General features: G+C 48.5%; 2 protein-coding genes across 2 annotated transcripts in view; one reads left to right on the forward strand and one right to left on the reverse strand.

Annotated features, from left to right (window-relative positions):
• The first annotated feature begins 883 nt into the window (after window positions 1-883).
• Window positions 884-6,986, forward strand: GDF1 (growth differentiation factor 1). Its single transcript, XM_056845236.1, has 2 exons — window positions 884-1,151; window positions 6,179-6,986. The coding sequence occupies exons 1-2, from the start codon at window positions 884-886 to the stop codon at window positions 6,979-6,981; spliced, it is 1,071 nt and encodes a 356-aa protein (XP_056701214.1). The 3' UTR covers window positions 6,982-6,986.
• A 6,644-nt stretch (window positions 6,987-13,630) lies between these two features.
• Window positions 13,631-27,143, reverse strand: part of UPF1 (UPF1 RNA helicase and ATPase) — a 309,167-nt gene continuing 295,654 nt past the window's right edge. The window contains exons 16-25 of the mRNA XM_056844524.1: window positions 26,013-26,226; window positions 25,358-25,475; window positions 24,522-24,678; window positions 21,970-22,112; window positions 21,421-21,595; window positions 21,172-21,253; window positions 17,930-18,091; window positions 15,961-16,178; window positions 15,080-15,199; window positions 13,631-13,976 (exon numbers count right to left, since the gene is read on the reverse strand). Coding sequence (XP_056700502.1) covers window positions 15,083-15,199; window positions 15,961-16,178; window positions 17,930-18,091; window positions 21,172-21,253; window positions 21,421-21,595; window positions 21,970-22,112; window positions 24,522-24,678; window positions 25,358-25,475; window positions 26,013-26,226 — 1,386 coding nt within the window. The 3' untranslated portion in view covers window positions 13,631-13,976; window positions 15,080-15,082. The remainder of the gene's footprint in view (window positions 13,977-15,079; window positions 15,200-15,960; window positions 16,179-17,929; window positions 18,092-21,171; window positions 21,254-21,420; window positions 21,596-21,969; window positions 22,113-24,521; window positions 24,679-25,357; window positions 25,476-26,012; window positions 26,227-27,143) is intronic.

Raw genomic sequence — 27,143 nt, forward strand, 5'->3', positions numbered from 1 at the left:
TATTGGGAGTAGCTAGAATGATGCAGACAGGCCACATGTTCAACCTACTGCCCCCCACCCGATCCAACTGAAAGGATGCTAAACCAGTGCAATACATCATGCAGAGATGGAAAGCCTCAATAGAGTGGGGATATGATGACCATCTTCAAGTATTTGAAGGGCGGTCATGTAGAGGAGGGTGCCGAATTGTTTTCTGTGGCCCCAGAAGGTCGGACCAGAACCAACGGGATAAAATTAAATCAGAAGAGTTTCCATCTAAACATTAGGAAGAATTTTCTAACAGAGCGGTTCCTCAGTGGAACAGGCTTCCTTGGGAGGTTGTGAGCTCTCCTTCCCTAGAGGTTTTGAAGCAGAGGCTAGATGGCCATCTGTCAGCAATGCTGATTCTATGGCCTTGGGCAGATCATGAGAGGGAGGGCATCTTGGCCATCCTCTGGGCATGGAGTAGGGGTCACTAGAGGTGTGGGGGGGGGAGGTAGTTGTGAATTCCCTGCATTGTGCAGGGAGTTGGACTAGATGACCCTTGTGGTCCCAACTCTACGATTCTATGAATACCAGAGCGGCAACTCAGAGACACAACAGGCAGACTCCTGCGTGCCTTTAATCGCATCCTGAGTTCCCTGCTTGGGCCATTTGGGAGCGCTGGGCGAGGAAGGGTTAACCAGCTGTGCCCCCTCGCTTCGGGATGGTCCTGCCCCTCCCCAGAGGCCCTGGAGAGAGCCCCCCACCCATCATCACCACCAGCTCCACCCCCTCCTCTTTGCTCTTCTTCGGGTGGGGGATTCTCTTTTTCTCAAAAGGAAAAAGAGGAAGCGCATCCTTTCCCTCTTCGCCCTTTTTCCTTTGCAGAATCCCCATCTCCAGCACACCTCCCTGGTCTAAAATGTGGCTTTTGCATTTAGCAGCTGGGTTCTTTGGGGCCCTGCTGGTTGGAGGGATGGATTTAAAAGCGCAGGAGAGCCTGCTTTTAAAGTCACTGGGGCTGAGGGCCAGGCCAAGCCCCAAATCTCCTGCCCCGGTGCCCCCCTTGCTCTGGAAGATGTTTCATAGGAGAACCCTCCCTTTGGCAAAGGATCAGAAGCCCAAAGATGCCTGCTGGGTGGAAGAATTCGGCGTGCCGGGGAATATCATCCGGGTTTTCCCTGATCAAGGTATGTTGAAGGAACTGGGAGGAGAGGGGATACCTCCAGATCCCTAGACATGAACGCCTATGCACATGCGGTTTAAACTTGTTAGATACAATTGACCACATCCTTTTAGATTGCCCCTTCTATGTGACTCTGCGGGATAAACTGCTATCTACTTTGCTCCAGTACAAGACATACAGGAGCAATGAAGTGAAATGCACATTTCTTTTGAGTGACCATGATCCTAAAATTACAGCTACCGTGGCGGAATTTCTTACAGGAGCTCTTAAAGAACAAGAAAAGTTTTATTAACCCGACTTGTAACTTATATGTATTGCCCTTTGGAGGTATATTGTTGTTTTTTTTCTATCTCTGTCTTTTGGTATGCCAATAAAGGTTAATGAAATGAAATGAAAATGAGAGGGGAGTTTAATCCATCCTGACTTGGGATGGTGGGTGTTTCTTTTATGGGGAGCATCCTAGTTGGGGCTGCCATTGATCACATTTGTAGGGCAAGCAAAACAGCTGGTGTTGATCTCTATGGAGCTCCAGACCCTGAAAACAGAGAAGTTTCTGCCCATGTGGGGCTTGCCCTCTCTGACAATGAAGAGGAAAGCAGGAGGGGGGAGAGGAAAGAACAGCAAATTGAATGGGAACAAATGGAAGATTGTTTTTTCCCCTCCCTGCCCCCCTGCACTTAGTTGAGACCAGGAGACTAGGACAAATCCAGCTAAAGAGTTCTCTCTCTCTCCCCCCCCCCCAATATTGCTTTCAAAATGTGACTTTACAAGATTCCTTTTAAAGGTGGATTTGAGTCAACAGTGGAGAACCAGAAACCCGGGAACGTGGACCTTCTCAGGTGTATAAGGAGGATAGGGAGAAGATTCATAGAATCATAGAGTTGGAAGGGACCACCAGGGTCATCTAGTCCAACCTCCTGCACAATGCAGGGAATTCACAACTACCTCCCCACCCCCACACCCCCAGTGACCCCAACTCCATGCCCAGAAGGTGGCCAAGATGCCCTCCCTCTCATCATCTGCCTGAGGTCATAGAATCAGCATTGCTGACAGATGGCCATCTAGCCTCTTCTTAAAAACCTCCAGGGAAGGAGAGACCACCACCTCCCGAGGAAGCCTGTTCCACTGAGGAACCGCTCTGTTAGAAATTCGGGACCCTCTTTTAAGAAAGAGCGCTGGTTATCCTCAATCCGTTAGAGTTAACCTCCTTCTTAAGGATGCATTTTCTCAGGTAACAAAGTTAATGGCCAAGTTTTGTGGAAGAGTATTTAATTTTCGGAAATCTAAATAGAAATGAAAAGTTGTAGAGGGGATTGATTGTTTAAATTCATATTATTGGCCAGTTTTTAAAAAGAGTAATATTTTGTACAGTGCTTTAACCAAATGTATTGTTTTGTACTGCAAGTTTGGGTAAGGCAATGTAACAGACCAAACATAAAATGTTGGCAAAGGACCATAATAATAAATCTATAAGGTGGATTTGAGCCCCCAATGTTCTGTTCCGGAGATGGAGCGCTTGGGGGCCGGCAAACCCACTCAATCATGTACTCCCTCCACACAAACAGAATCATAGAGTTGGAAGGGACCACAAGGGTCATCTAGTCCAACCCCCTGCACAGTGCAGGAAATTCACAACTACCCCCACACACCCGTGACCCCCTACTCCATGCCCAGAAGATGGCCAAGGTGCCCTCCCTCTCATGATTTGCCCAAGGTCACAGAATCAGCATTGCTGACAGATGGCCATCTAGCCTCTTCTTAAAAGTCTCCAGGGAGGGAGAGCTCACCACCTCTCGTTCCACTGAGGATCCACTCTGTTAAAAAATTCTTCCTAATGTCTAGACGGAAACTCTTTTGATTTAATTTCAACCCCTTGCCAATTCTGAAGTGGTTGCCTGAAATTAATTCCTCCAAGGCAAATAGCAAGATCTGGAGAGGGGAAACTGGAAAAGGGCGACGCCTCCCCGTTGGGCCGCGTTTTTATCTTTTCCTTCCTCCAGGCAGCTGAAGGTGGCATACATGATATCCTCTCCCCCCCCCCCCGTTTAAGCTCACAACAACCCTGTGATGTAATCGGTCTGAAGGAGAGCGACTAGCCCAAGCCCTGCTGTTGAGTTTCGTGGCTGGGTGGGGATTTGAACCCAGGTCTTCCCAGCTGCTTTGATGACTATATCACCTGGTCTTCCATCTTCCTCCAGGGGTGAATGGAGGAAACAGGAGATTCAGAAAGGCTGTCTTTGAATCACAAAGGGCTCTTTGCCTGGCCAAGGGCTCTGCTCTCCTCCCCTACCGAAATCCTGCGTGCCATTTTTGGCCTTTTTGACATTTCACTTAAACTGGTATTTCCCTACGTCCCTGCACTGTTTGAGAATATGTGGAATTCACTGCCACATGGTGTAGCAACTGTACTCAGAAAGGGGAAAACTGGGCAGGAAACACACCTTTGGTATGCGGATGGGGGTGGGGGGGGGGAGGATCCTCTTTTCCCCGAATTAGCTGAATGCAGCACCATCTTTCTCACCTCTTTGCATCTGTCTGGGCCACGGTGGAATACACACCCACAAGGCTGCCAACTGACCTCCAGTTGGAAAGCCAGTTGTTGCTATGCTTCTTCTTTTTTTAAATTTTTTTATTAAATTTTTAAACAAAAAGAAAAAAACAATACAAACAATGACAAATACAAAAGAAAAAAGTATTACAATATAGAGAACTACATAATAAGAATTATATATCTATAAAAAAAGTTAAACAAAAGAGAGATTCAAAATACAATCATTACATTCTTATTACAATCATCTTACCCATTTTGTTCCCACCTCCCTCTACCAGTGTACCCTTAATCCCTCCCACCACCGTGTTGAACTTCCGGAGAAGTGTCTAAACAGTTTGTTAATAGATTATTTTAACAATAATTTATATTACCAAATTGTATCTAGAACTTGTTCACTATATCAATAAAAATCCTTTTTTCCAGCGTCGCTATGCTTCTGAGAGCAACTTGAATGTTAGCGGCGGTTTTAGTGAATGGAACAAAGTAGGTTACGTGTAAAACCCCTAGAGGTTTAATGGGTTTGCAGTAGGTCTCTGCAGGCAAACCATCTTCCTGCCCCCCAATCCTGATATGAAGAGGTGGGGAGTGGGCATGGTGGAGCCCTCCCCCGGATCACTCCCAAATAGGGTTGCCAGCCTCCAGGTACTAGCTGGAGATCTCCTGCTGACAGAGATCAGTTCACCTGGAGAAAATGGCTGCTTTGGCAATTGGACTCTATGGCATTGAAGCCCCTCCCCAAACCCCGCCCTCCTCAAACTCCGTCCCAAAAACCTCCCGCTGGTGGCAAAGAGGGACCTGGCAACCCTACTCCCAAACGGCCCTGGTAATATGTTGTATTTACTGGTAATATGTAATATTTTTTGAAAGATTTACTATTTTTTAAACAATATGTTTTAGGTCCATGTTTTTGTTACAAGCAGTTATAGGTATTTTGCTGGTCAAAGAGCTAGATTAAATATTAAAAGTTGAACAAATTCTTCTTTTTTCAAAGTCCTCTTCATATACTATCTAGAGGTTCTACTAGGTTTTTCCAGCTGGTCAGGGCAGCGTAGTGGTTAGTGTGTCAGACTAGAAAGGGGTGGTGGTTCAAAATTACACTTAGCTAGGAAAATCACTGGGTGACCTCAGACCAATCCCTCTCTCTCTGCCCCATCAACCTAGAACATAAGAACATAAGAAAGGCCCTGCTGGATCAGACCCAGGCCCCTCAAGTCCAGCAGTCCGTTCACACAGTGGCCAACCAGGTGTCTCTAGGAAGCCTACTAAGAAGATGACTGCAGCAGCATTTATCCTGCCTGCGTTCCACAGCACCTAATGTAGTAGGCATGCTGCTCTGATCCTGGAGAGAATAGGGATGCATCATGACTAGTATCCATTCTAACTAACAGCCATGAATACCCCTCTCCTCCATGAATATGTCCACTCGCCTCTTAAAGCCCTCCAAGCTGGCAGCCCTCACCACATCCTGGGGCAGGGAGTTCCACAATTTAACTATGCGTTGTGTGAAAAAATACTTTTATCTGTTTTGAATCTCTCACCCTCCAGCTTTAGCAGATGACCCCGTGTTCTAGTATTATGGGAGAGGGAGAAAAACTTCTCCCTGTCCCCTCTCTCCAAACCATGCATAATTTTATAGACCTCTATCATGTCTCCCCTTAGCCACCTTCTTTCCAAGCTAAACAGCCCTAAGCGTCTTAACCGCTCCCCATAGGACAGTTGCTCTAGTCCCCTAATCATTTTGGTTGCTCTTTTCTGCCCCTCACAGGGTGGTTGTGATTATAGGTGGATTTAAAAATAATCTGGGCTGTTCTGAGCTAATTTGAGAAAGGGTAGCATATATATTAATAGTAGTAGCGGTGGTATGGAGCAGCGGACTCTAATCTGGAGAACCGGGTTCGAGCCCCCACTCCTCCACATGAGTAATGGACTCTAATCTGGAGGACCGGGTTTGATTCCCTACTCCTACACCTGAGTGGTGGACTCTAATCTGGAGAACTGGGTTTGAGTCCTACACATGAAGTATGCTGGGTGACCTTGGGCTAGTCACAGTTCTCTTTGAACTGTCTCAGCCCCACCTACCTCACAAGGTGTCTGTTGTGGGGAGGGGGAAGGAAGGAGATTGTAAGCCGGTTTGATTCTTCCTTAAATGGTAGAGAAAGTCGGCATATAAAAACCAGCTCCTCTTCTTCAAAATGAAGAGTACGATACCAGTTACTGTTATGTTACTGGTTCTAGGGATGAATGTCTGATTCTCCCCCCACCCATCCTCTTCCATTGGACGGCTGAATGTGTTTTTGGTGGCAGACAAAGGGTATGAAACAGTATCAGTTTGCCTAGCCTGCTGCCCACACCAAGCCTCTGAACAAGCTGGCGTTTGCCTTTTCATTTTGAATTGAAAAGTAAACATCACGTTAAAAAATTTTTTTGGGGGGGGTCATTCCCGTGTGTGCCCGCTCTGTTCATTTCTTTGTTCCTTCCAGGTGGCTTCATTCACAGAGAGGAACCCCAGAGCTGGGTGTGTCTCCAGAAGCGGCTGTATTTCAACTTCTCCGCCGTGGAGGAAGCAGAAGAACTGACCATGGCTCAGCTGCAGGTCAGGTTCGGCCAAAATTCCTACCACGCTTCTGGATCGGGGCCCCCCTTTGAGCTGAGTCTGTACCGAGCTTCCCAGATGGCCTTGCGGGGCATGTCGACCCACGCTTACAGCCGCAGTCTGCTGGTGGAACAATCCTTCCTGCAGTTGCACAAATCTTTCCTCTTTAACCTGACCGAAGTAGCGAAGGACTGGCGAACCGCCGGCAAAAACCTGGGGCTGATCTTGGAAATCGCCTCGCCCCGGGCAGGCGAGCTTTGCTCCGGCCTGGATTCCTTCCTGGACGCTTCCCTGCTGGTGGTCTCCCTGGCCCCCAGACACTGCAAAGGCGGCAGAGCCAAGCGAAGCTCCGGCTACGTGCCGGCTGGCCTCAGCAACATCTGCAAGCCCCGCCGGCTGTTCGTCAGCTTCGGTGACATCGGCTGGGAGAACTGGATCATCGCCCCGCAGGGCTACCTGGCGAACTACTGCCTGGGGGAATGCCCCTTCCCTTTAACCGAGGAGCTCAACAGCACAAACCACGCCATCTTGCAAACCATGGTCCACTCCCTGGACCCCGAAGGGACCCCGCAACCTTGCTGCGTCCCGGTGCGCCTCTCGCCCATCTCCATCCTGTACTATGACAACGACGACAACGTGGTGCTGCGGCATTACGAGGACATGGTGGTGGACGAATGCGGCTGTCGGTGAGAGGGGGGGCTTTCCCCCCTCCTTTCCCCCCTGTTCATTCTGATGGACTTGTGGGAAGCTTGGATAGCAGGGCCGGATCTGTGGGGGGGGGGGGTCTGGCGGGGGCATTTGCCCCAGGCGCAAGGAGAGGTAAGGTGCCAGGGTGGGGAGGAGGGCCACCGCTGCATGGGTGCAGCTGCCCGCCTGGCTGATCCACATGCCACCTGCCTGTCCTCAGCTCGTACGAGCCCCGGCTCTCCCTCTCTTTTCTTCTATGGGGGTGGCCATCAGTCGCATTTCTCTCAGCCACTGGGGCCTCCAGCACGCACGCGTGGCACACCCCTTCCCTCCTCTGCCCCGGGTGCTCCTTCCCCCAGCTCTGTGCCTAACCATAAACGCTGGTTGATAATCCTTGCACGGGTGAGAATTAGGAGACTGAAGAGCCAGGACGACTCCGGATCTGTGGCTCTAGAGAACATGGACTCTTGGCTGCAGAACGGTGGCTCGCTGGACATCCTCTACCTGGCCTGCGGTGCATCGCAAAAAGTGCCCCTTTCCTGTTGTCTTTAGCCCCATTTCCACTATTTCTCCGTGCAGAAACGAATGATTTTTAAAGCATCGTTTCTACAACGCGGACCGGAGAGCTTTGGACCCGTGCCCTTTCCTTGTCTTTCAGACCGAGCAATAAGACAAGGAATATTCACGCTTTTTAAACAATCTGTCTAGGTGTTTTTTGGTGAAGGGAATTTAAGAGGAACCTTCCTGCGTTGTTAGAATTAAAGGAGGAAACACATCATTTGGCTAAGGATCTCTCTCTTTCTTTGTTAGGGTTAAATAGAGAATGTTTTTTGCTGGATATAGATCAAAGATCGCATCTAGTTCAACAGCCTCATTCCAACTCTGCGTCTACAAACGGGCACCCAGGACATCTCCAGCAGAAAAGGGCAACCAAAATGATCAGGGGGCTGGAGCAACTGCCCTATGAGGAGCGGTTAAAACATTTAGGGCTGTTCAGCTTGGAAAGAAGGTGGTTAAAGGGAGACATGATAGAGGTCTATAAAATGATGCATAGTGTGGACTACACAGGGAGAAGCTTTTCTCCCTCTCTCGTAATAGTAGACCGTGGGGTCAGTAGAATGCGGAGTCATCTGCTGAAGCTGGAGGGGGAGAGACTCAAAAGAGATAAAGGGAAGTACCGGTACTTCACGCAAGGCATAGTGAAATTGTGGAACTCCCTGCCCCAGGATGTGGTGATGGCTGCCAACTTGGAAAGTTTAAGAGGGGAGCAGACACTAGTCATGATGCAGACCTATCCTCTCCAGGATCAGAGGAGCATGCCTATTATATTAGGTGCTGTGGAACGCAGGCGGGATAAGGCTACCGAAGTTGTCTTGTTTGTGGGCTTCCTAGAGGCACCTGGTTGGCCGCTGTGTGAACAGACTGGTGGACTTGATGGACCTTGGTCTGATCCAGCATGGCCTTTCTTATGTTCTTATTAGCCCCCCTCCTAGCTGATATTTGGAGGTAGATTGCCTTTCTACATGGAGGGTCCAATTTAGTTTCATACTAAACCTAACAGTGGCCATAGTAGATCCTTCTGGCTAACCAGGCAGCCCCTGAACTGGATGCCAAGTGCTTCCATATTTTCCTCCCAGCGTCCTAACATGGTTGGATTTAGCTGTCAATTTTTCCACACCAGGCTTAACTAGGCTTGGCTGCTCGACTGTGGTATGGTTGTTTTTTCCATGAAATTTTTTAGCTCCATTGCCAATGGGAAATCTTTCAGGAGCTCAGGGGAGGGATGTTTTTTTTAAGTAGAAGCCCCAAATTTGCAGAAGAGCTGCTGGTGTTCTCTCTTTAGAACACCCCAGGTTGGGAAAGACTGGGTCGGGGGTCCAATTTTATGGGACGCCAAAGAGGGTGCCCCATCCATCCTCCACATATCTAATGGGACCTGCAGGACGTGCTTTCTCAGGTAACAAAAAATCCCTTTGAGCGCATGGTCACCTGTGACTTTCCTGCTCCATGAAGGCAGCTTTTCTGGCAGCACAGGTGAGCATCAAAGCAAAAGGGGTTGAGCTGAACAACGCGAAAGTAACAACAAATATATAAATTTTAATAAAGTGCACAGTATAGTTAAAAACACAGGGCCTATAGTGTAGGCTGACTATTCCCAATAGATACATATAACACTTACACAGTTGACGTATATCCACACAATGACCAAATTAGGACTAAATTAGGACCAGACGCGTTTCGGCCCCATTTAGGCCTTCCTCTGTGGTCATACATAAAATAGTAATATAGTACACATCCTAACATATTCAATCTCATAATACAAGGAGAAAAATATTTTTAAAAGCCCTTTGGAAAGAGGAAAAAAAGCAAGGATGAAAAAGACAAATTAGTGTATCTTTCATGAACATAAGACTAAAAAGATCTTTCATTTTTACCCAAAATATATTCTTTTATAAAGAAGCCTCCAATTTAAAAAAATATATATTTAAAAACATTGCACGATTACCTTTTGTTTTATGTGGCTTCTTGTAAAAATATTTATCCCGTGTATATTAGAACATGGCTCACATCTCACACCTGTATTAAAGTATATATTTTGAAAATTGTTCTGAAAGTATCTAATTGTAATATCCCTGCTTCATCTACCCCTTCCCCAGAAGTATCACAAATTCCTAATTTTAGAACTAACCTTGGATATAATGTCAGGCTTCTAAGGATGTGTATACATCAGCAAGTGTGAAAGACAACGGCACAGCATTTTTCTCCTTGTATTATGAGACTGAGCACTTGAGGATGTGTACTATATTACAATTTTATGTACGACCACTGAGGAAAGCCTATCTATTATGAGGCCAAAACGCGTCTGGTCCTACTTTGGTCATTGTATGGATATACATCAACTACGTATGTGTTTTATATGTATTTTATCTATTGGGAATAGTTAGCCTACACTATAGGCCCCGTGTTTTTAACTATACTGTGCACCATATTAAAACGTATATATGTTGTTATTTTGGCGTTGTTCAGCTCAACCCCTTTTGCTTTGATACTACTTTCAGGTTGTGTACCTCCTCCCCCCCTTTTTTTTTTGGTTGAGCACAGGTGAGCAACCTGTTTCCCCCCCCAGCACTTATTTGTGCGAGAAAATGCTTAAAAGTGTACGGCCAACCAGCTGACAAGGAGGGAGACAGTGCCTTACGGCAGTTCTCCCCCCTAGTAAGGCTTTAGATGTGACGTTCATATTTCTCCATCGGCCATCTGGCTTAGGAACTGGACACACTGGTGAATTCACTGGGCAGCTTCTTGGAATCAACACACCTTGTGTCAATTCCACACCCTGGAGGACTTCCAGGGGTGGAATTGACACAAGATGTGTTGATTCCAAGAAGCGCCCCCCCCGTTATTACAGTAATTGATCTGCTTCACCCCCTTCTCCTTGCTGACTCAGCAAAAACTGTTAATGCAAAGCGCTGATTCATGGCTAACGGAGGCTACCTGCCTATTACTGGTTTTGGAGGAGAGGGTTAGCAAAGCACAGAGTACACCCAATCCTGTACAAAGGAGACAAGGGCCTCTATGGCTGGTGACAAAACAGAAGAAGAGGAAGAACAAGAGGAGGAAGAGGATGAAGAGTTGGTTTTTTACCCACTACACCATGCTGGCTCTCTGTGATGTCGTGGTCCAATTAATAGTGGAAGGTTTACTGTGAAATCCAGTCACGACTGACTTGTGGCCACACCAGGATCATGGAGTTTTCAAAGCAAGAGACATTCAGAGGTGGTTTTGCCATGGCCTTCCTCTGCATGGCAACTCTGATCTTCATTGGCGGTCTCCCATCCAAGGGAGGAGGAGGAGGAAGAGTAGTTGGTTTTTATATGCCTACTTTCTCTACCATTTAAGGGGGACTCAAACCAGCTTACAATCACCTTCCCTCCCCACAATAGACACCCTGTGAGGTAGGTGGAGCTGAGAGAGCTCAGAGAGCTGTGACTAGCCCAAGGTCACCCAGCTGGCTTCATGTGGAAGAGTGGGGAATCGAACCTGGTTCTCCAGATTACAGTCCTCCAGTCATGTGGAGGAGTGGGGAATCAAACCCGGTTCACCAGATTAGAGTCCTCATGTGGAGGAGTGGGGAATCAAACCCGGTTCTCCAGATTAGAGTCCACCGCTCCAAACTGCCACTCTTAACCACTACACCACGCTGGCTTGCAAATGGATAGGAGAAACCAGCCTGGATCACCTCCGTTACACAAAACAAGCAGAAGGGAGGGGGGCATATGGGCCGAACACAGGAGACTAAGCCCTCCTCTCTCCGAGCGAGAACTCAAATCAGGTCTTGCCCGTGAAACTCGCAGCTTTCCAATCGAGCTTGGTTTACAAAGATCAGTCCCTGGAGGTTGAATGCAAGAGCTCTTTATTAAGTTTCTTTTAATTCGATGACAAACAGATTTTAAAAAACAAACCGAGACAGAAAGGAAAGGGGGGGGGGAGGAGAAAGGGGGGGGGGAAAAGGTCGAGCAGTGTGCTAGCACTGATGTTTCGGTGGGGCTTACATAACAACTCAGAAACGGCTACCGAGGGGAAAAAATAAACCATCAGCCAGCACAAAGCAGAGGCAAGAGCTGCGATCCAGTGGAAGATGGGTGGGGTGGGGTGGAACGGACCTAAGAAGGTAGCGGAATAAGAAAGGTGGGGGGGAAAGCTACATTACTCAATGGCTTTTGCATTGCGCAAGAGGGTTAAACGCTCAAAAAAGCTAGCTCAGAAATCTACGCTGCAAAAACAAAAAATCAAAGCAGCCCTCTGACTATCTGGATAAATAAAAAGAGTCCGTCATCCCAGCGGGGAAGGGTGGCCATGAGTGTGCCCCCACCCCACCCCCGGCCTCCTCGCACACGACAGAAGTCCGAGCTCCGTTTCCGTTTGTGAGAACAGGCGAAAGCACCAGCCGACTGCCTTGTCCTCGTCTCATGTGCAGGCTACCCCTTCCCACGCCTGTGGGTGTGAGCAATGTCTGATCGATGCCGGGAGGGGAAAGAGAGTTCGGGTTCTTGCAGAATTAGTCTATGTTTCGCTAGGATGGGGGGTGGGGTGGAGAGAAGGAAATGGGACAGATAGACTTCCAAATTCCTAAAAAAAAATATAGCAAAGGGGTTGGGGGAGTCTTCTCTAAGTACATTCATGTAAGCTACCGAGAGTTCCTCGACACGCACAACGATACAAAAACTTAACAAACGCTTAGAGCCCTTTGATCGGAAAGCTAATCGAGTTTGTAAAAGCTTCAAAAACGCCGCTTCTAGGAGGTCGGTCGAACTGCTGCCTCAGCCAATTGGGGAGATTAAAAATAAAAGCGTATTTAGGGTTCGCCTTTTTTAAAAAAAACACAACAACCCAAACCCAAGGAACATTGGAGCGAAGGTGTCGGGGAACTCTATCTCCTACAGTGGGTTTTCTAGAAACCTCGAGATGCAGATAAAAGACAACTTCTGCTAGGAACGCAGCAGAGGTGAGCTGGGGGGCGTGCCCCTTTCAGCTGGGCGTGCCCCTTGGGCTTGGCGGCTCTTTGGAAACAGCCCAAGGGGCTCAGCTCCCCACTTCGAAGGCTCCCAGTTTCTTTTAAGCTTCCACCGCACGCCCCCCCTGCTGTGTAGAACACCCGACAACCCACCCCCTCCCAAATGCTCTAACACCACCTACCTGCTGCCTTCTCCCCCTACCCCGCCCCTCCCTGTTGTATCTCTGTAGAGTCTTTTACTTCAAGCCCAATAATAATCCCCAGTTTCCACTTCTGCTTCCTGGCGGCCGGTGGGAGCGAATAAAAAAAGCAGGCTTTTCCCAGCGTCCTTTCTCCTCTGAGACCAAAGGGCGCAGATACCAAAATCCCCCTTTCCGTGAAGCAAGTTAGACATTTTATGGGGGGGGGGGAACTGATTGGTTTCACAGAGCCCCCAAGAGGTGCCAATCAAAGCAAACGCTTTTGAGACCTCACCACCCGGATTCACCGGCTCCCTTGCTAACTACTTTCTGCCATCATAAGAAGAGGCTGATCGACCAAAGTCGAACGGAAGGGGCCCTTAAAAAGATTGGAACTCGTTTGTTTTTCTTATCAGCAATAAACTGTTGCATTTGTAAGCTTCCCAGAACAAGGGTTCCCCCCCCGCCCCCAGATCTACTGCTAAGGTTTCAGAGACAAAACGTCTAAAAAAAAAAAAATACCCAGTGCTTCTTTGAAAGGATCTCTCTCTTCTTTAAAAGGAAAAACAAAACAAAAACAACACAAAACACAAGAACCCCATCTCATCACAAAAAGCCTGTTCGGAACGCAGGTGACACCACACGCGAGTTTCAAAGCCGGATTCGGGACAAAAGAGGAAAAAACCACCCATCTCAGAGTCGGGTACCAGCCGGCTGGCTTCCCACGGGCACGGAGGGCCTCCTCTCTCGGACGTTCTTGCGCCTAAAAAAATGGATACCGCCTTTTTTTGGGGGGGGGGGGGAACACAAACGCAACTCTGAGATGGGGGCTTTTCCTCACCCCCTTTCCTGCCCTGAACAAAAAGCGAAGCCCTGCTCGTCAAAAGAGAAACGGAATGAAGCGGGGGACATCCTTCTAAGGCCTTTCTCTCTCCTCGATGCATGTGTCGATGGGAGGGGGGGGAAGGGGAGAACAGGGGACTCCGCTGACCGCTCGGTTCTTCCAGGGCAGGTGGGCTCCCCCCTAGCGAGACGCCGGTCGGTCCTCCGGCGCTCTCTCCCATCTCTGGTCAGTCTCCTTGTCTCAGTGAGCTAGCAGTGGGCTCTCTCGCGCGCGCACGCGTCTCTCTCCTCTCCGTTGGTTTCTCTCTCTTTCTCTCCCTCTCTCTCTCTCCTGTTGCTCTCACAGAGTTGCTTCAGTTTTAGCAGTGGAAAACAGGTATCCATTTTATTTTATTTTTTATTACCCAGAATAAAATGCTGACGAACTAAGCTCCACACAAGCTTAGCTCCTCTTCTTCAACCTGCAAGGGAGGAAGAGGAGAACACGGTTAACGTCCGCCGAGACCTGGCGTTGCTGAGAAAGCTTTTGGAAAGGCTGGGCTCACAATGATTATTTGTTTAAAAAAATAAAACAACGGTAAGTATGCATCACCTAGCAAATTCATGTCCCTCCTTGCACACCCCCCCCCACAGTTCATTGCAACATGAACAGCAAAGTTTAGCTTGGAAAGAAGGCGGTTAAGAGGAGACATGACAGAGGTCTATAAAATTTGGCATGGAGAGAGTGGACAGGGAGAAGCTTTTCTCCCTCTCTCGCAATACTAGAACGCAGTGGGTCATCTGCTGAAGCTGGAGGGTGAGAGATTCAAAACAGATAAAAGGAAGAATTTCTTCACACAACGCATAGTGAAATTGCGGAACTCCCTGCCCCAGCATGTGGTGATGGCTGCCGACTTGGAAGGCTTTAAGAGGAGAGTGCACATATTCATGGAGGAGAGGGCAATCCATGGCTCCTGGTCAAAATAAATGCTAGTCATGATGCATACCTATTCTTTCCAGGATTAGAGGACCATGCCTATATTAGGTGCTTTGGAACACAGGCAGGATGCTGCTGCTGCAGTTGTCTTGTTTGTGGGCTTCCTAGAGGCACCTGGTTGGCCGCTGTGTGAACAGACTGCTGGACTTGATGGGCCTGGGTCTGATCCAGCAGGGCTTTTCTTATGTTCTTATGGAGGACAGAGCTATCCATGGCGACTAGTCAAAATGGACACTAGTCATGATGCATACCCTGTTCTCTCAAGTGTCAGAGGAGCAGGCCTACTGTATTAGGTGCTGTGGAACGCAGGCAGGATAGTCCTGATGCAGTTGTCTTGTTTGTGGGCTTCCTAAAGGCACATGATTGGCCGCTGTGTGAACATATTGCTGGACTTGATGGACCTGGGTCTGATCCAGCAGGGCCTTTCTTATGTTCTTAAGTTTGGCTTGCTGATCAAAGGCTCTGCTGGGAAGCGGACTACAGACTGAAACAAACGTGACATTTTTTTTTAGCACGACTGTGGACAAGGTGAGTGAAGCTAGTTTGCCCCCCCCCCCGCAGTCCCCTCTCCCTTCAAAAAAACCTTACACTCTAATACTGTGACAGTCCCGTCACTCCATGTTGATATGCGCGTTCCCCCTGGTAGGTAGAATCCTGCGACAGGGCCACGTCAATCTGAGATTTAAACTCGTCACCCAGGTAACTGTCCTGAAGAGGGCAAGAGAAAGAAAAGAGAAGCAGTTAATTGGGATTGTTTCTCTGGCGGAAGATTGTTTCTCTGGTCCTTGCCTGTTGATGAGGGGCCGTGGCTCAGCGGTAGAGCATCTGCTTGGCATGTAAAAGGTCCCAGGTTCAATCCCCGGCATCTCCAGTTAAAAGGCGCTAGTTGAGTAGGTGATGTGAAGGACCTCTGCCTGAGACCCTGGAGGGTCATAGCTCAGTGGTAGACCATCTGCTTGGCATACAGAAGGTCCCAGGTTCAATCCCCGGCATCTCCAGTTAAAAGGGGCTAGGTGAGGTGATGTAAAGGACCTCTGCCTGAGACCCTGGAGAGCCATGAAGAGGGGCCGTGGCTCAGTGGTAGAGCATCTGCTTGGCATGCAGAAGGTCCCAGGTTCAATCCCCAGCATCTCCAGTTAAAAGGGGATAGGCAAGTAGGTGGTGTGAAGGACCTCTGCCTGAGACCCTGGAGAGCCATGAAGAGGGGCCGTGGCTCAGTGGGAGAGCATCTGCTTGGCATGCAGAAGGTCCCAGGTTCAATCCCCGGCATCTCCAGTTAAAAGGGGATAGGCAAGTAGGTGATGTGAAGGACCTCTGCCTGAGACCCTGGAGAGCCGCTGCCAGGTCTGAGTAGACAATACTGACTTTGATGGACCGAGGGTCTGATTCAGTATAAGGCAGCTTTGTGTGTTAATGGATAGGAAGAAGACCCATCCTAGACGCGCTAAGCACAGCCCCGGCGGCATTACCTGCGACAGTTCTGGCTGGGAGAGGCCTGGCTGGCTCATCTGTGACGGCTGGCTCATGGAGATGTAGCCCTGAGTCAAGGGGCCCTGAGAAAAGGGCTGCGACACCACGTCTTGACTGGCCTGGCTGTTGGGGAGGTTGGACTGGCTCACCCCCGGCATCCCGAAACGGTTCTTCTGGCGCCCGCCGCGGCTGGTCTTGCCTTTCGGATTCCCGCGTCCTGCAACATCCAGATCTCACCATAGGCAGAACACACTAAATTTGACACCGGGGTTTGCGGGGGGAGGGGGACGAACGACTGGAAGAGGGTACAGGCCACATGTTCAAAAGGCAAACTTGCACGTGGCTCATGTCAAGCGGGGAGCGCTAGATTAATGGTGGAAGGTGCTAAAGCAAGTTCTCCATCACAGGAAGTCACCTAAAGGCAGGCGAGGGACACTGGAACACGGATCAGATGAGAGGCTCTTCCCACAAAAGCCATCAAGCCGGGAAATAGAGCGGGGTACAAATTGAATAAATAAATAAATTTGAGGGAGTGAGTCATGCCCTGCTCGCTCTCTCAAAGAGCCAATAACCACAGGCCTCTTGCCCTCTTTGGTGGCGGACAGTTTCCCATACAAAAGGAAAGTCAAGTTAATATTTTAAATATTTTAAAGTGGGAATTGGGCTCCTTTTTCCAGCTGACAGCCACCGGATGGATCAGAAATAACGATGCAGCATAACCAATTCCGTGTGATAGTCCACCAGCACACGACACAAACTGTTTATGCCGCCAATGGGCATAGGGAGGGGCCATGGCTCACTGGTAGAGCCTCTGCTTGGCATGCAGAAAGATCTGATTCAATCCCCGGCATCTCCAGTTAAAGGGGCTAGGCAGGTAGGTGATGTGAATGGCCCCTGCCTGAGACCCTGGAGAGCCACTGCCGGTCTGAGTAGACAATACTGACTTTGATGGACCGAGGGTCTCATTCAGTATAAGGCAGCTTCATGTATTCATGTGGGTTTGCAAGCAGCTTGCTGAATCTATGAGGGCAACTATTCCGCCTGGCTTACGATTGAGGTCAGCTGTGGTTCTTCTCTATTAATGCTGGCCTCCCTAACCTTCCCCGCTGCTGATTCCCCTCTTTTGTTCTTATACCATCTTTTGGGGCTTGTCCAGCTGCTCGTCCGGCTGCAGCCAGATGTTACGTTTTGGTGGTGACACTGGACATTTGTGTTCTTTGCTCAATAGATCTTTACAGGGCAGTTTTTAAACTGTTGTTTCAGATGCTTTTATCTTGTTTTATTATATGCTATATTTTTGGGAGCCGCCCTGAGCCCCGGGCGGGGGTAGAAGTGTAATAAACAAATAGATTCATTTATTGTTAGTATGGCAAAGCCATTAAAATATTCGTATCAATTACAAGATAGAATTAGAAAATACAATATCTAAAACTATGGGATATATAATTCTTAAATAAATTAAACAAATTACTCTTAGCTAAAAACCTCAGATTAGTGTAACATTTTCCGTTTTAGGTTAGATTGCTGAGCCCCTTGTATATTGCAGCACAGAATTTAGCTACTTGTTTCATCATCTGGGCTGACCCTTCCCACAGGAGATTCCTCCGCCCCCCTTCCTCAGATCTGTCCTTTGTTAGATTAAGGAGAGGGGAAATTAGCTTTAAATCTTGCTTCCTCATAGAAAGAGCATCTGAAGAAAACGTGCGCGCTAGACTCGACTTCAACTGACTTACAGGGACACCCCCATTCTGATCTTGGTAACCTCTAGAATATTTATTTAATAAACAAACAAACGAATATACAAATGTATATGCATTGCTGCTGGGGAGGGGGGAATGCACATTTGATGCTTTCCCCCCACTTTTGACCTGACATACTCTGGGCTGCTGGCAATATTTATTTAAAAGCCTGAACGCAAGCAAGAGAAAAGCTTCAAAGGGCCTGGTTGGTCCCAGAACAGCACCCTACCGGCAGCCGGCCCATTGGCCTGTCCGAAATATCCCGGCGGAGGCATCGGGGGCATCACCAAGTTGAACGGGATGGGAATGTTCATGGCGGTGACGTGGCTCGGCCCAGCGCTGATCATCCCGATCTGGTCGTGCGTTTGGAAATACATGTTGGAGGGGCGGCCTGCCGGCAGAGCAAGAGAAGAGAGATCTGAGAGGGAACAGCCACTGGCCGAGATCGAGGATGCAAGGAGGGGCCGTGGCTCAGTGCGAGAGCGTTTGCTCGGCACGCAGAAGGTCCCAGGTTTAATCCCCGGCATCTCCAGTTAAAGGGACTAGGCAAGTAGGTGATGTGAAAGACCTCTGCCTGAGACCCTGGAGAGCCACTGCCAGCCTGAGTAGACAATACTGACTTTGATGGACCGAGGGTCTGATTCAGTATAAGGCAGCTTCATGTATGCATTACTTGGGGAGGGGCTATGGCTCAGTTTGTAGAGCAACTGCATGGCCTGCAGAAGGCCCTAGGATAAATCCCCAGCATCTCCAGTTAAGAAGAGTTGGTTTTTATATGCCGACTTTCTCTACCATTTAAGGAAGAATCAAACCGGCTTACAATTACCTTTCCTTCCCCTCCCCACAACAGACACCCTGTGAGGTAGACGGGGCTGAGAGAGCTGTGACTAGCCCAAGGTCACCCAGCTGGCTTCATGTGTAAAGAGTGGGGAAACAAATCCAGCTCACCAGATTAGCCTCCGCCACTCACGTGGAGGAGTGGGGGAATCAAACCTGGTTCTCCAGATCAGAGTCCACCGCTCTTAATCACTACACCAGCATGGCAAGTAGATGATGTGAAAGACCACCGCCTGAGACCCCGGAGAGCTGCTGCCAGCCTGAGTAGACAATACTGACTTTGATAGACCAAGGGTCTGATTCAGTATAAGGCAGCTTCATGTGTTCATGTGTGCAAACCTGAGTCACACACACTTCTCAGACCATTCCACCCGCCAGGGTCGGAAGACATAAAACGAGCGAACTGCTTATCATTTGATTTTCAATATGAGCACCATGGGGGGGGTGATGTATCACCACACATCACTCTTCCCTAAAATGGCCCATGTCACTCGTCGATGGGATGCATCTCAAGGTGCCCCCGCCCCCCACTCTGCACCAGGGGTGTCTATCTCATTTGTTACAAGAGCCAGCTATGACATATATGTCACTTGTATAAGTAAAAAGAAGCACCTAGGATTTCCGACTTTGATACAGACTGGAAGGGACAGTCAATTTATATAAATCAGTATTTTAGGGATAGAAAAATGACCTTCGGTTTTAGAACCTAAATCTATGAAACTGTAGACTAAGATGAAAATAACTAAATAATAATTAAAGTAAAAACAGGTAAAATCAAAATTATTCACAAAAGAAATAATATATATAATATTCTGTTTTGTATGTTGAGAGTTGAAGTCAGTTTCTGTATTGTTTTTATATTTCACTTTTTCCTTTCTGTGTTTTCTTCACTTTCTTTTTTGTATACTATGTTCTTTTGTATATCTTGATATATTCTGTAATATTTTGTATACTTCAATAAAACTATTAAACTGGAGGGGTGGGGGAAAGCACCTCTATGTTACACTGTATTAACAGGAAAACAAATAACATAGACCGGCCACAATATTAGGTAAACTAACGTTGTGTAATGACACCAAATTATATGTGCACATGGAATATCTCAAATTCTCAGGTAAGTGTTCTCAAATAAGAACTCACAGGTAAGTACACAAATTCAAAATTCAACAATCACAACGAGCTGTGAATAATGTAATAACAATGTAATAAACGATGTCAAATCTTGTAATAGACACGTTTTGTGAAGACCCCGCAAAGGCGAAAGGCGGGCTTTCTATGTTTTTCTGTGTTATTTGTTTTCCCGTTATAAATGTCACTTGGTCAGGCCAGTCCATGCCTTGCCAGCCCAGATCTGGACGGGGTGGGTGGGTGGGGGTGGCTGCCTCAGCTGGCTCGCGGGCCAGGTAAGACCCCTCAAAGGGCTGAATCTGGCCCCCGGGCCGTATGTTTGACACCCCTGCTCTACACAGAAGTGGTCATTGCCGTTCAATGAATAAGCTTCTAGAATGAATCCCTTCCTAAAAAGTGATGTTTTATCTTACTTAGCTTAGACAAATAGGCTACAAATAGGCAGGACACAACTCATTTGAACTTAACCACAGTTCTTTTTATTGTAAACCTTCAATCAAATTATATGAGTTACAGAACTCATACTTTGTAACAAGCATTGGAATCAGACTTATCTTATTTGAATCAGATCTCAGATTTTGCTATATTAGAGCTAGTTTGTTATATCTTAAGTATTCTTGTTTTTATAGCTCATACATTCTGTTTGAAGCTTTACAATAAAAAGAACTTTGGTTAAGAAGAAGAAGAGTTGGTTTTTATATGCCGACTTTCTCTGCGATTTAAGGGAGAATCAAACTGCCTTACAATCACCTCCCCACAACAGACACCCTGTGAGCTAGGTGGGGCTGAGGGAGTGTGACTAGCCCAAGGTCACCCAGCTGGCTTCGTGTGTATGAGTGGGGAAACTAACCCAGTTCACCAGATTAGCCTCCGCAGTTGTGGAGGAGTGGGGAATCAAACCCGGTTCTCCAGATCAGACTCCACCGCTCCAAACCATCATTCTTAACCACTACGCCAAATGAGTTGTGTCCTGCCTATTTGTAGGTGTCTAGGCTAAATAATATGGGCCCCGTGGCGCAGAGAGGTAAGCTGCAGTACTGCAGTCAAAAGCTCTGCTCACGACCTGAGTTCGATCCCGACAGGAGTCGGTTTCAGGTAGCCGGTTGACTCAGCCTTCCATCCTTCCGAGGTCGGTAAAATGAGTACCCAGCTAGCTGGGGGATAAAGGGAAGATAACTGGGGAAGGCACTGGCAAACCACCCCGTAAACAAAGTCTGCCTAGGAAACGTCGGGATGTGAAGTCACCCCCATGGGCCAGGAATGACCCTGTGCTTGCACAGGGGCCCTTTACCTTTAAGCTAAGTAAGATAAAATATCACTTCTTAGGAAGGGATCCATTCTAGAAGCTTATTCAATGAACGGCAGTGACCACTTCACCCTTATCTGTGTAAGGGTAGAAAAAGAGGCACCTACGGACACAGCACAACAAGTTGCCTACCCAGCCCATACCTGGAATAGCAAAGGCTCACGGGTTTTGCTACTGGCTCTGGTATATCTCACCCTTACCTTGGCTGCTGCGGTCGTAGACCGATCCTGGGATGATGGCTTCACGGGCATCGTACATGGCAGTCGTCATAAATCGGGCTCCCTAGGATTGGGGGGGGGGGGGAGAACAGGAAAATAAGCACGCTCACATGTCGAGTCCATTACTGACTTAGCAAGCTCATGGCCAAATACAAGTAGCTCTGGAATGTTTCTCCCTTCCCCTCCTTCTGCTCTGGCGGGCCAAGGCAGGCCTCCCGCCCCTGCACTTACCGGGTTGATGGTGTTCACGAGCTTCCGAGGCTTGCTGAACTGCATGAGGCTCTCACGGAGGTTGTTCAGGGGACCCTCAACCAGCACTTTCTGCTCCTTGTAGTAGTTCAGCAGGTGGTTCCAGAGGGGCTGCTTGGAGAGGGCCTTGGGGTTGCCCACGATGATGACGCCGTACCTGCGGAACCAACAGCAAGGCTGGAAGCCGGCCCTGTCTGACAAGCTCACCTCCCCCCTTTCCCAGCGACACACACAAACGGAAGCGACAGCTAAGGAGGTGCTGATGCCTTTGGCTGATCAAATAATCAGTGCCCATCAGACGCGTGGTTATGAAGACTGAAAGTACGCATCGTTTTCTACTTTTTATGATTTTCTGTTTCCTTCTTTAAAAAGCCCACATTGCCTAACTGCACAACAGCTCATGTCACTGCGCAAATTTTTGTTTTTTAAAAGCATGTTCAGCAGCACGCCTGAATAAACTTCAAGACGTTCATAAGGTCTGTCAAACCCGAAAGGTTCAGGAATGCATCCTGGGAAGATGCTGTTCTGTACCTTGCTCTGGTGAGAGCCACGTTGAGGCGCCGGGGATCGTTCAGGAAACCAATCCCTTGGTGTTCGTTAGCTCTGACGCAGGACAGGATGATGAAGTCCTTCTCTCGTCCTTGGAAGGCGTCGACGCTGGCAATTTCCACCTCCTGGAAGAAGGGAGGGGAGAGACAGCGACTTACTTACAAGCAAGTCCTCGTTCTCCCCAATCACTGGAAATATCTTATTTCATATTGCATCATCAGTTTGCAACACAATACGAGCCTGATTTTAAATGTCCCCTCAAGTACTCTCTTTGGGCAACCTTCTATATTCCATGCCGGCCAAGGGACCGGAGCTTTTAAAACTCCTCCTCAAGTACCACCCAAATCATTATCTCCAAGCTGCTTTTACCACCACCACCCCTGAGATAAAAGCAGCTTAGAAGTGGTGACTCGAGGGTGGGGAGAAAAATGGCACAGGGTAAAGGGTTTTAAAAAGCCCCCCCCCCCCCCCACTAGATACTACTGGCCCTACTTGATATGGCATGTAAATAAAAGGCAGGGAGTGAGGTTCATCTTTAAATCCACAGTGAGGGGCCAGAGGTGTGAGCCAAGTGGCTCCTGCCCTGTGTTTCTTAGCCTGGGGACTGGTTGCTTTATTCTGCAGTTATTTATTTGATTTTTGCTCCTTCCCTTTTCCGACAAAATCAGGCTCAGGGCGGCTAACAGATAAAATGATATACAATTTAGTAAAAAATACACTCTTCAAGCAAATGAATTAAAACATTTAAAATTCTGGCTAAGACTAAATTTCAGGAAGCACTGTCATGTGGCTCAATGGTAGAGCATCTGCTTGGCATGCAGAAGGCCCCAGGCTCAATCCCCGGCTTCTGCAGTTAAAGGACGAGGCAAGTAGGGGATGTGAAAGACCACCGCTTGAGGCCCTGGAGAGCCGCCTCCAGTCTGAGTAGACAATACTGACTTTGATGGAACAAGGGTCTGATTCAGTATAAGGCAGCTTCATGTCTTGGGGAGGGGCTGTGGCTCATTGGTCGAGCATCTGCTTGGCATGCAGAAGGTCCCAAGTTCAATCCCCGGCATCTCCAGTTAAAGGACGAGGCAAGTAGGGGATGTGAAAGATCTCTGCCTGAGGCCCTGGAGAGCCGCCTCCGATCTGAGTAGAAAGTACTGACTTTGATGGACCGAGGGTCTGATTCACTGTAAGGCAGCTTCATGTGTTCATGTATTATAACAACAGGGAGAAATAATCAAGGAAGGGGGAAGAAGAAAGGGAAAAACAAGGGGGGGAAAAGAAAGGGGAAAGGCAGGGAGGCCCGCTGAAGCAGAACCGCCACTGCCCTCAGCCACAGGCCCGGCGGAACGTCTCAGTCTTGCAGGCCCTGCAGAACTGGGCCAGGTCCTGCTGGGCCCGAGTATCATTTGAGAGGGAATTTCACCAGGCAGGAGCCAGAGACAAAAATGCTCTGGTAGAGGACAGCCAGGGACCGCCAGTTAAATCGGCACCAAATTAAATGGTTAAATTGGGAAACGGTTCTGCCGTTGCCAGAGAAAAATGACCCGGCCAGTCTCTACTGTGCCCTTTCTGGGCAAGGCAATTGAAAATACGGCAGCAGAACGATTCCAGATCATCCTGGATGATGATCATCCTGGACTCGTCTGCCCAAGACCTCTTTTTTAAAAAATTAATAGTTTTATTGAAGTGTACAAAATATTACAGAATATGCCAAAATATACAAAAGAACATAGTACACAAAAAAGAAAGGACGTGAGGAAAAAACGAAAAGAAAAAGGGAAATATAAAACAATACAGAAACCGACTTCCAACTCTCCTCATACAGAACAGAATTTTATATATATTATTTCTTTTGTGAATAACTTTGATCTTATCTGTTTTTACTTCAATTATTATTTAGTTATTTTCATCTTAGTCTACAGTTTATTAAGTTTAGGTTCTAAGACCTACGGTCATTTTTCTATCCCTAAAATACTGATTAATATATATTGACCATACCTTCCAGCCTATATCAAAGTCAGAAATCCAGTTATCTTCTATATATTTACTCAACTTGGCTATCTTGGTCAACTCCATAACTTTCTGATGCCATTCATGCAAGGTAGGTACTTCTTCTATTCTCTATTTTTTCATCCATATGATTCTTGCCACTGGTGTTAAATATCTAAAGATATCTCCCAACTGTTTTTCTAATGTCCTATATAAGATACCCAGTAAATATATTTCCGGTTTGAGTGGAATTTTTACTCCAATAACTTTAGAAATTTCCTCCTGAATACCTTTCCAAATTTTTTTCGCTTTGCTACAACTCACAAGACCACTTTTAGTCTGGCTTCAAGCCACGCTATGGGAAAGAGACAGTGCTGCTGGCTACAGTTGAGGGTCTCTGTTTGAACGTAGACAAGGGCCATTCCTTCTCACTGCTGACTCTGGATTCATGGGCAGCAAGAAAGATAAGCTACTAGTGAAAGACCAAGATTGGCCGTTACCACGAAAGTGGGAAGTCGACAAGGAATCCGGGAAGCGTGCCGGGAGCACTGTACCTGGTAAAGCTTGGTGTGGAGGGAGCCGCTGAACTGCATGTACTGCACCAGGTAAGAGCGCTGTCCCTCGTAGGGGGTGATGATGCCAATTTGGTCTGGTTTCGCGCCGGCTTTCAGCAGCTTGGTGGTGATCTTCTCCACGTTGGCGGCTTCTGTCCTGCAGGGCAGCAGAGAGAAGGCAGAGAAGTCAACTCATTCCACCCACGGTTTATTCAGCAGCAGCGGGGCTGGAGAGCCTCCAACACAGCCTCATTTAGAATCACTGAGTTGGAAGGTACCACCAGGGTCATCTAGTCCAACCCCCTGCACAAAGCAGGAAATTCACAACTACCTCCCCCCAACACCCCCAGTGACCCCGTACTCCATGCCCAGAAGATGGCCAAGATGCCCTCCTTCTCATCATCTGCCTAAGGTCATAGAATCAGCATTGCTGACGGATGGCCATCTAGCCTCTGCTTCAAAACCTCCAGGGAAGGAGAGCTCAGCACCTCCCGAGGAAGCCTGTTCCACTGAGGAACCGTTCTGTTAGAAAATTATTCCCAATGTCTAGACGGGAACTCTGTGGATTTAATTTCAACCTGCTGGTTCTGGTCCGACCTTCTGGGGCAACAGAAAACAACCCTGGGTGGAGCAAGAAGGGCTGAGACGTTCCACTCCCTCCTTTCCTCAGCTCTCCGCCCCCCACCCCCCAATTTCTGGATACCGTGACTACAAGTTCGTTTCGCTCAAAGAAACGGAGGCAAAGAACCCTCTGAAGAAGCCCCCCCCCCCATCTCTCACTCCTTTCCCCATGACTTGGTCCAGAAACTGTTTCCTTTCCCCCTCCTGTCATTTACCTGTTCAGGTAAGATGTGCCGGAGCTTGCGATTTCCTCTTGCCCTTGGGTTACGTAGAAAAACATAGGCTTGTCCGGCTGAGGCCACTGGAAGTCAAATCCCTTTTTCACACGGTCCGCTGCAGAGGAACATGGAGACACCCGGTTCTCAGTAATAAAGGTAAAGGTAGTCCCCTGTGCAAGCACCGGGTCGTTCCTGACCCATGCGGTGACACCACATTCCAACGTTTACTAGGCAGACTTTTGTTTTACGGGGTGGTTTGCCAGTGCCTTCCCCAGTCATCTTCCCTTTACCCCAAGCAAGCCGGGTGTTCATTTTACCGACCTCGGAAGGATGGAAGGCTGAGTTGACCTTGAGCCGGCTACCTGAAACTGACTTCTGTCAGGATCAAACTCAGGTCGTGAGCAGAGCTTTTGACTGCAGTACTGCAGCTTAAGCCATGTGTTATCATTGCTGTAAGTATGCCCAAGGCCTTCCATTAAAGAGAGCATGCCCAAAGGGCGGCCCATGGATTTTGGAGCATGGTACAACCTCCCCATGTCAACCCAATTACAGGAGGCCCTATGTTGCTTTTCTATAAGCCACAAGAACTCCCCACCCCCCAGCCACATCCAGCCAAGCGGCTCGTCTTCTTCTCCCTCCCCACCCCTTTTACCTGCTGTGACGCCATTCTGGAGAGACCCCTCGTAAAAGATGTTGGAAGGAAATGCGCTCAGGGCGGGGTGCATGCGGTACTGCACTTGTAGGCGGATGGGCCGGATTCCCAGGACCACCAGCCGCTCAAAGAGGGACTGGGACAGGCCCGCCTTGGCGGCTTTCTTGCACATCACGACAGGGCCGAGCTGGCAATGGTCCCCCACCAGGATCAACTGAGGACACAAAAGGTCGAGGAAGGTCAAAATCTGCAGAATCATAGAGTTGGAAGGGACCACCAGGGTCATCTCACCCAACCCCCTGCACAATGCAGGAAATTCACAACTACCTCCCTCCCTCACACCCCCAGTGACCCCTACTCCATGCCCAGAAGATGGCCAAGATGCCCTCCCTCTCATCATCTGCCTAAGGTCATAGACTCAGCATTGCTGACAGATGGCCCCATCTAGCCTCTGCTTCAAAACCTCAAGGAGAGCCCACCACCTCCCGAGGAAGCCTCTTCCACTGAGGAACTGCTCTGTTAGAAAATTCTTCCTAATGTCTAGACCAGTGATGGCGAACCTTTTAGAGACCGAGTGCCCAAACTGCAACCCAAAACCCACTTATTTATCGCAAAGTGCCAACACTGCTAGAAGTCCACATGGAGTTGCCAGGTCCCTCTTTGCCACCTGCGGGAGGTTTTTGGGACGGAGCCTGAGGATGGTGGGGTTTGGGGAGGGACTTCAATGCCATAGAATCCAATTGTCAAAGCGGCCATTTTCTCCAGGTGAACTGAAATAGCAGTCCTCCTATTACCTGGAGGTTGGCAACCCTGCATGGGCGGCCAAGCGGGGGAAGGAAAGCAGCTGGAGCATAGCCCCCACCCCTTCAGTTTGGTTCTTTTTCCAACTGTTCATACAAATTAAAAAAGACTGTTATGCGGGGGGCGCTGATGGTGGGGACAGCCCTCTGCACACGCTCAGAGGCACCTTCGGTTGCATGAACGAGCAGAGTGGAAACCCGAGCTAAGCGAAGGGCTTGGCTCCCGCACACGGCTCCAGCACAAACGCCAGGCGGGCCCCCGTTCGGCCCTCACTGCCAACCCCCTGCGCTGCATTCACCAACCAGCCCGCCGCAGACGGCTGCCCAGGCG

This window comes from Euleptes europaea, chromosome 2 (assembly GCF_029931775.1).
Source record: "Euleptes europaea isolate rEulEur1 chromosome 2, rEulEur1.hap1, whole genome shotgun sequence".
NCBI lineage: Eukaryota > Metazoa > Chordata > Lepidosauria > Squamata > Sphaerodactylidae > Euleptes > Euleptes europaea.

Bases quoted from the DNA above. Each gene is read 5' to 3' on its own strand.
- GDF1 (XM_056845236.1), top strand. From the start codon at position 884: ATGTGGCTTTTGCATTTAGCAGCTGGGTTCTTTGGGGCCCTGCTGGTT. The intron at 1,152-6,178 runs GTATGTTGAAGG...TGTTCCTTCCAG, and splicing joins CCGGGTTTTCCCTGATCAAG to GTGGCTTCATTCACAGAGAG.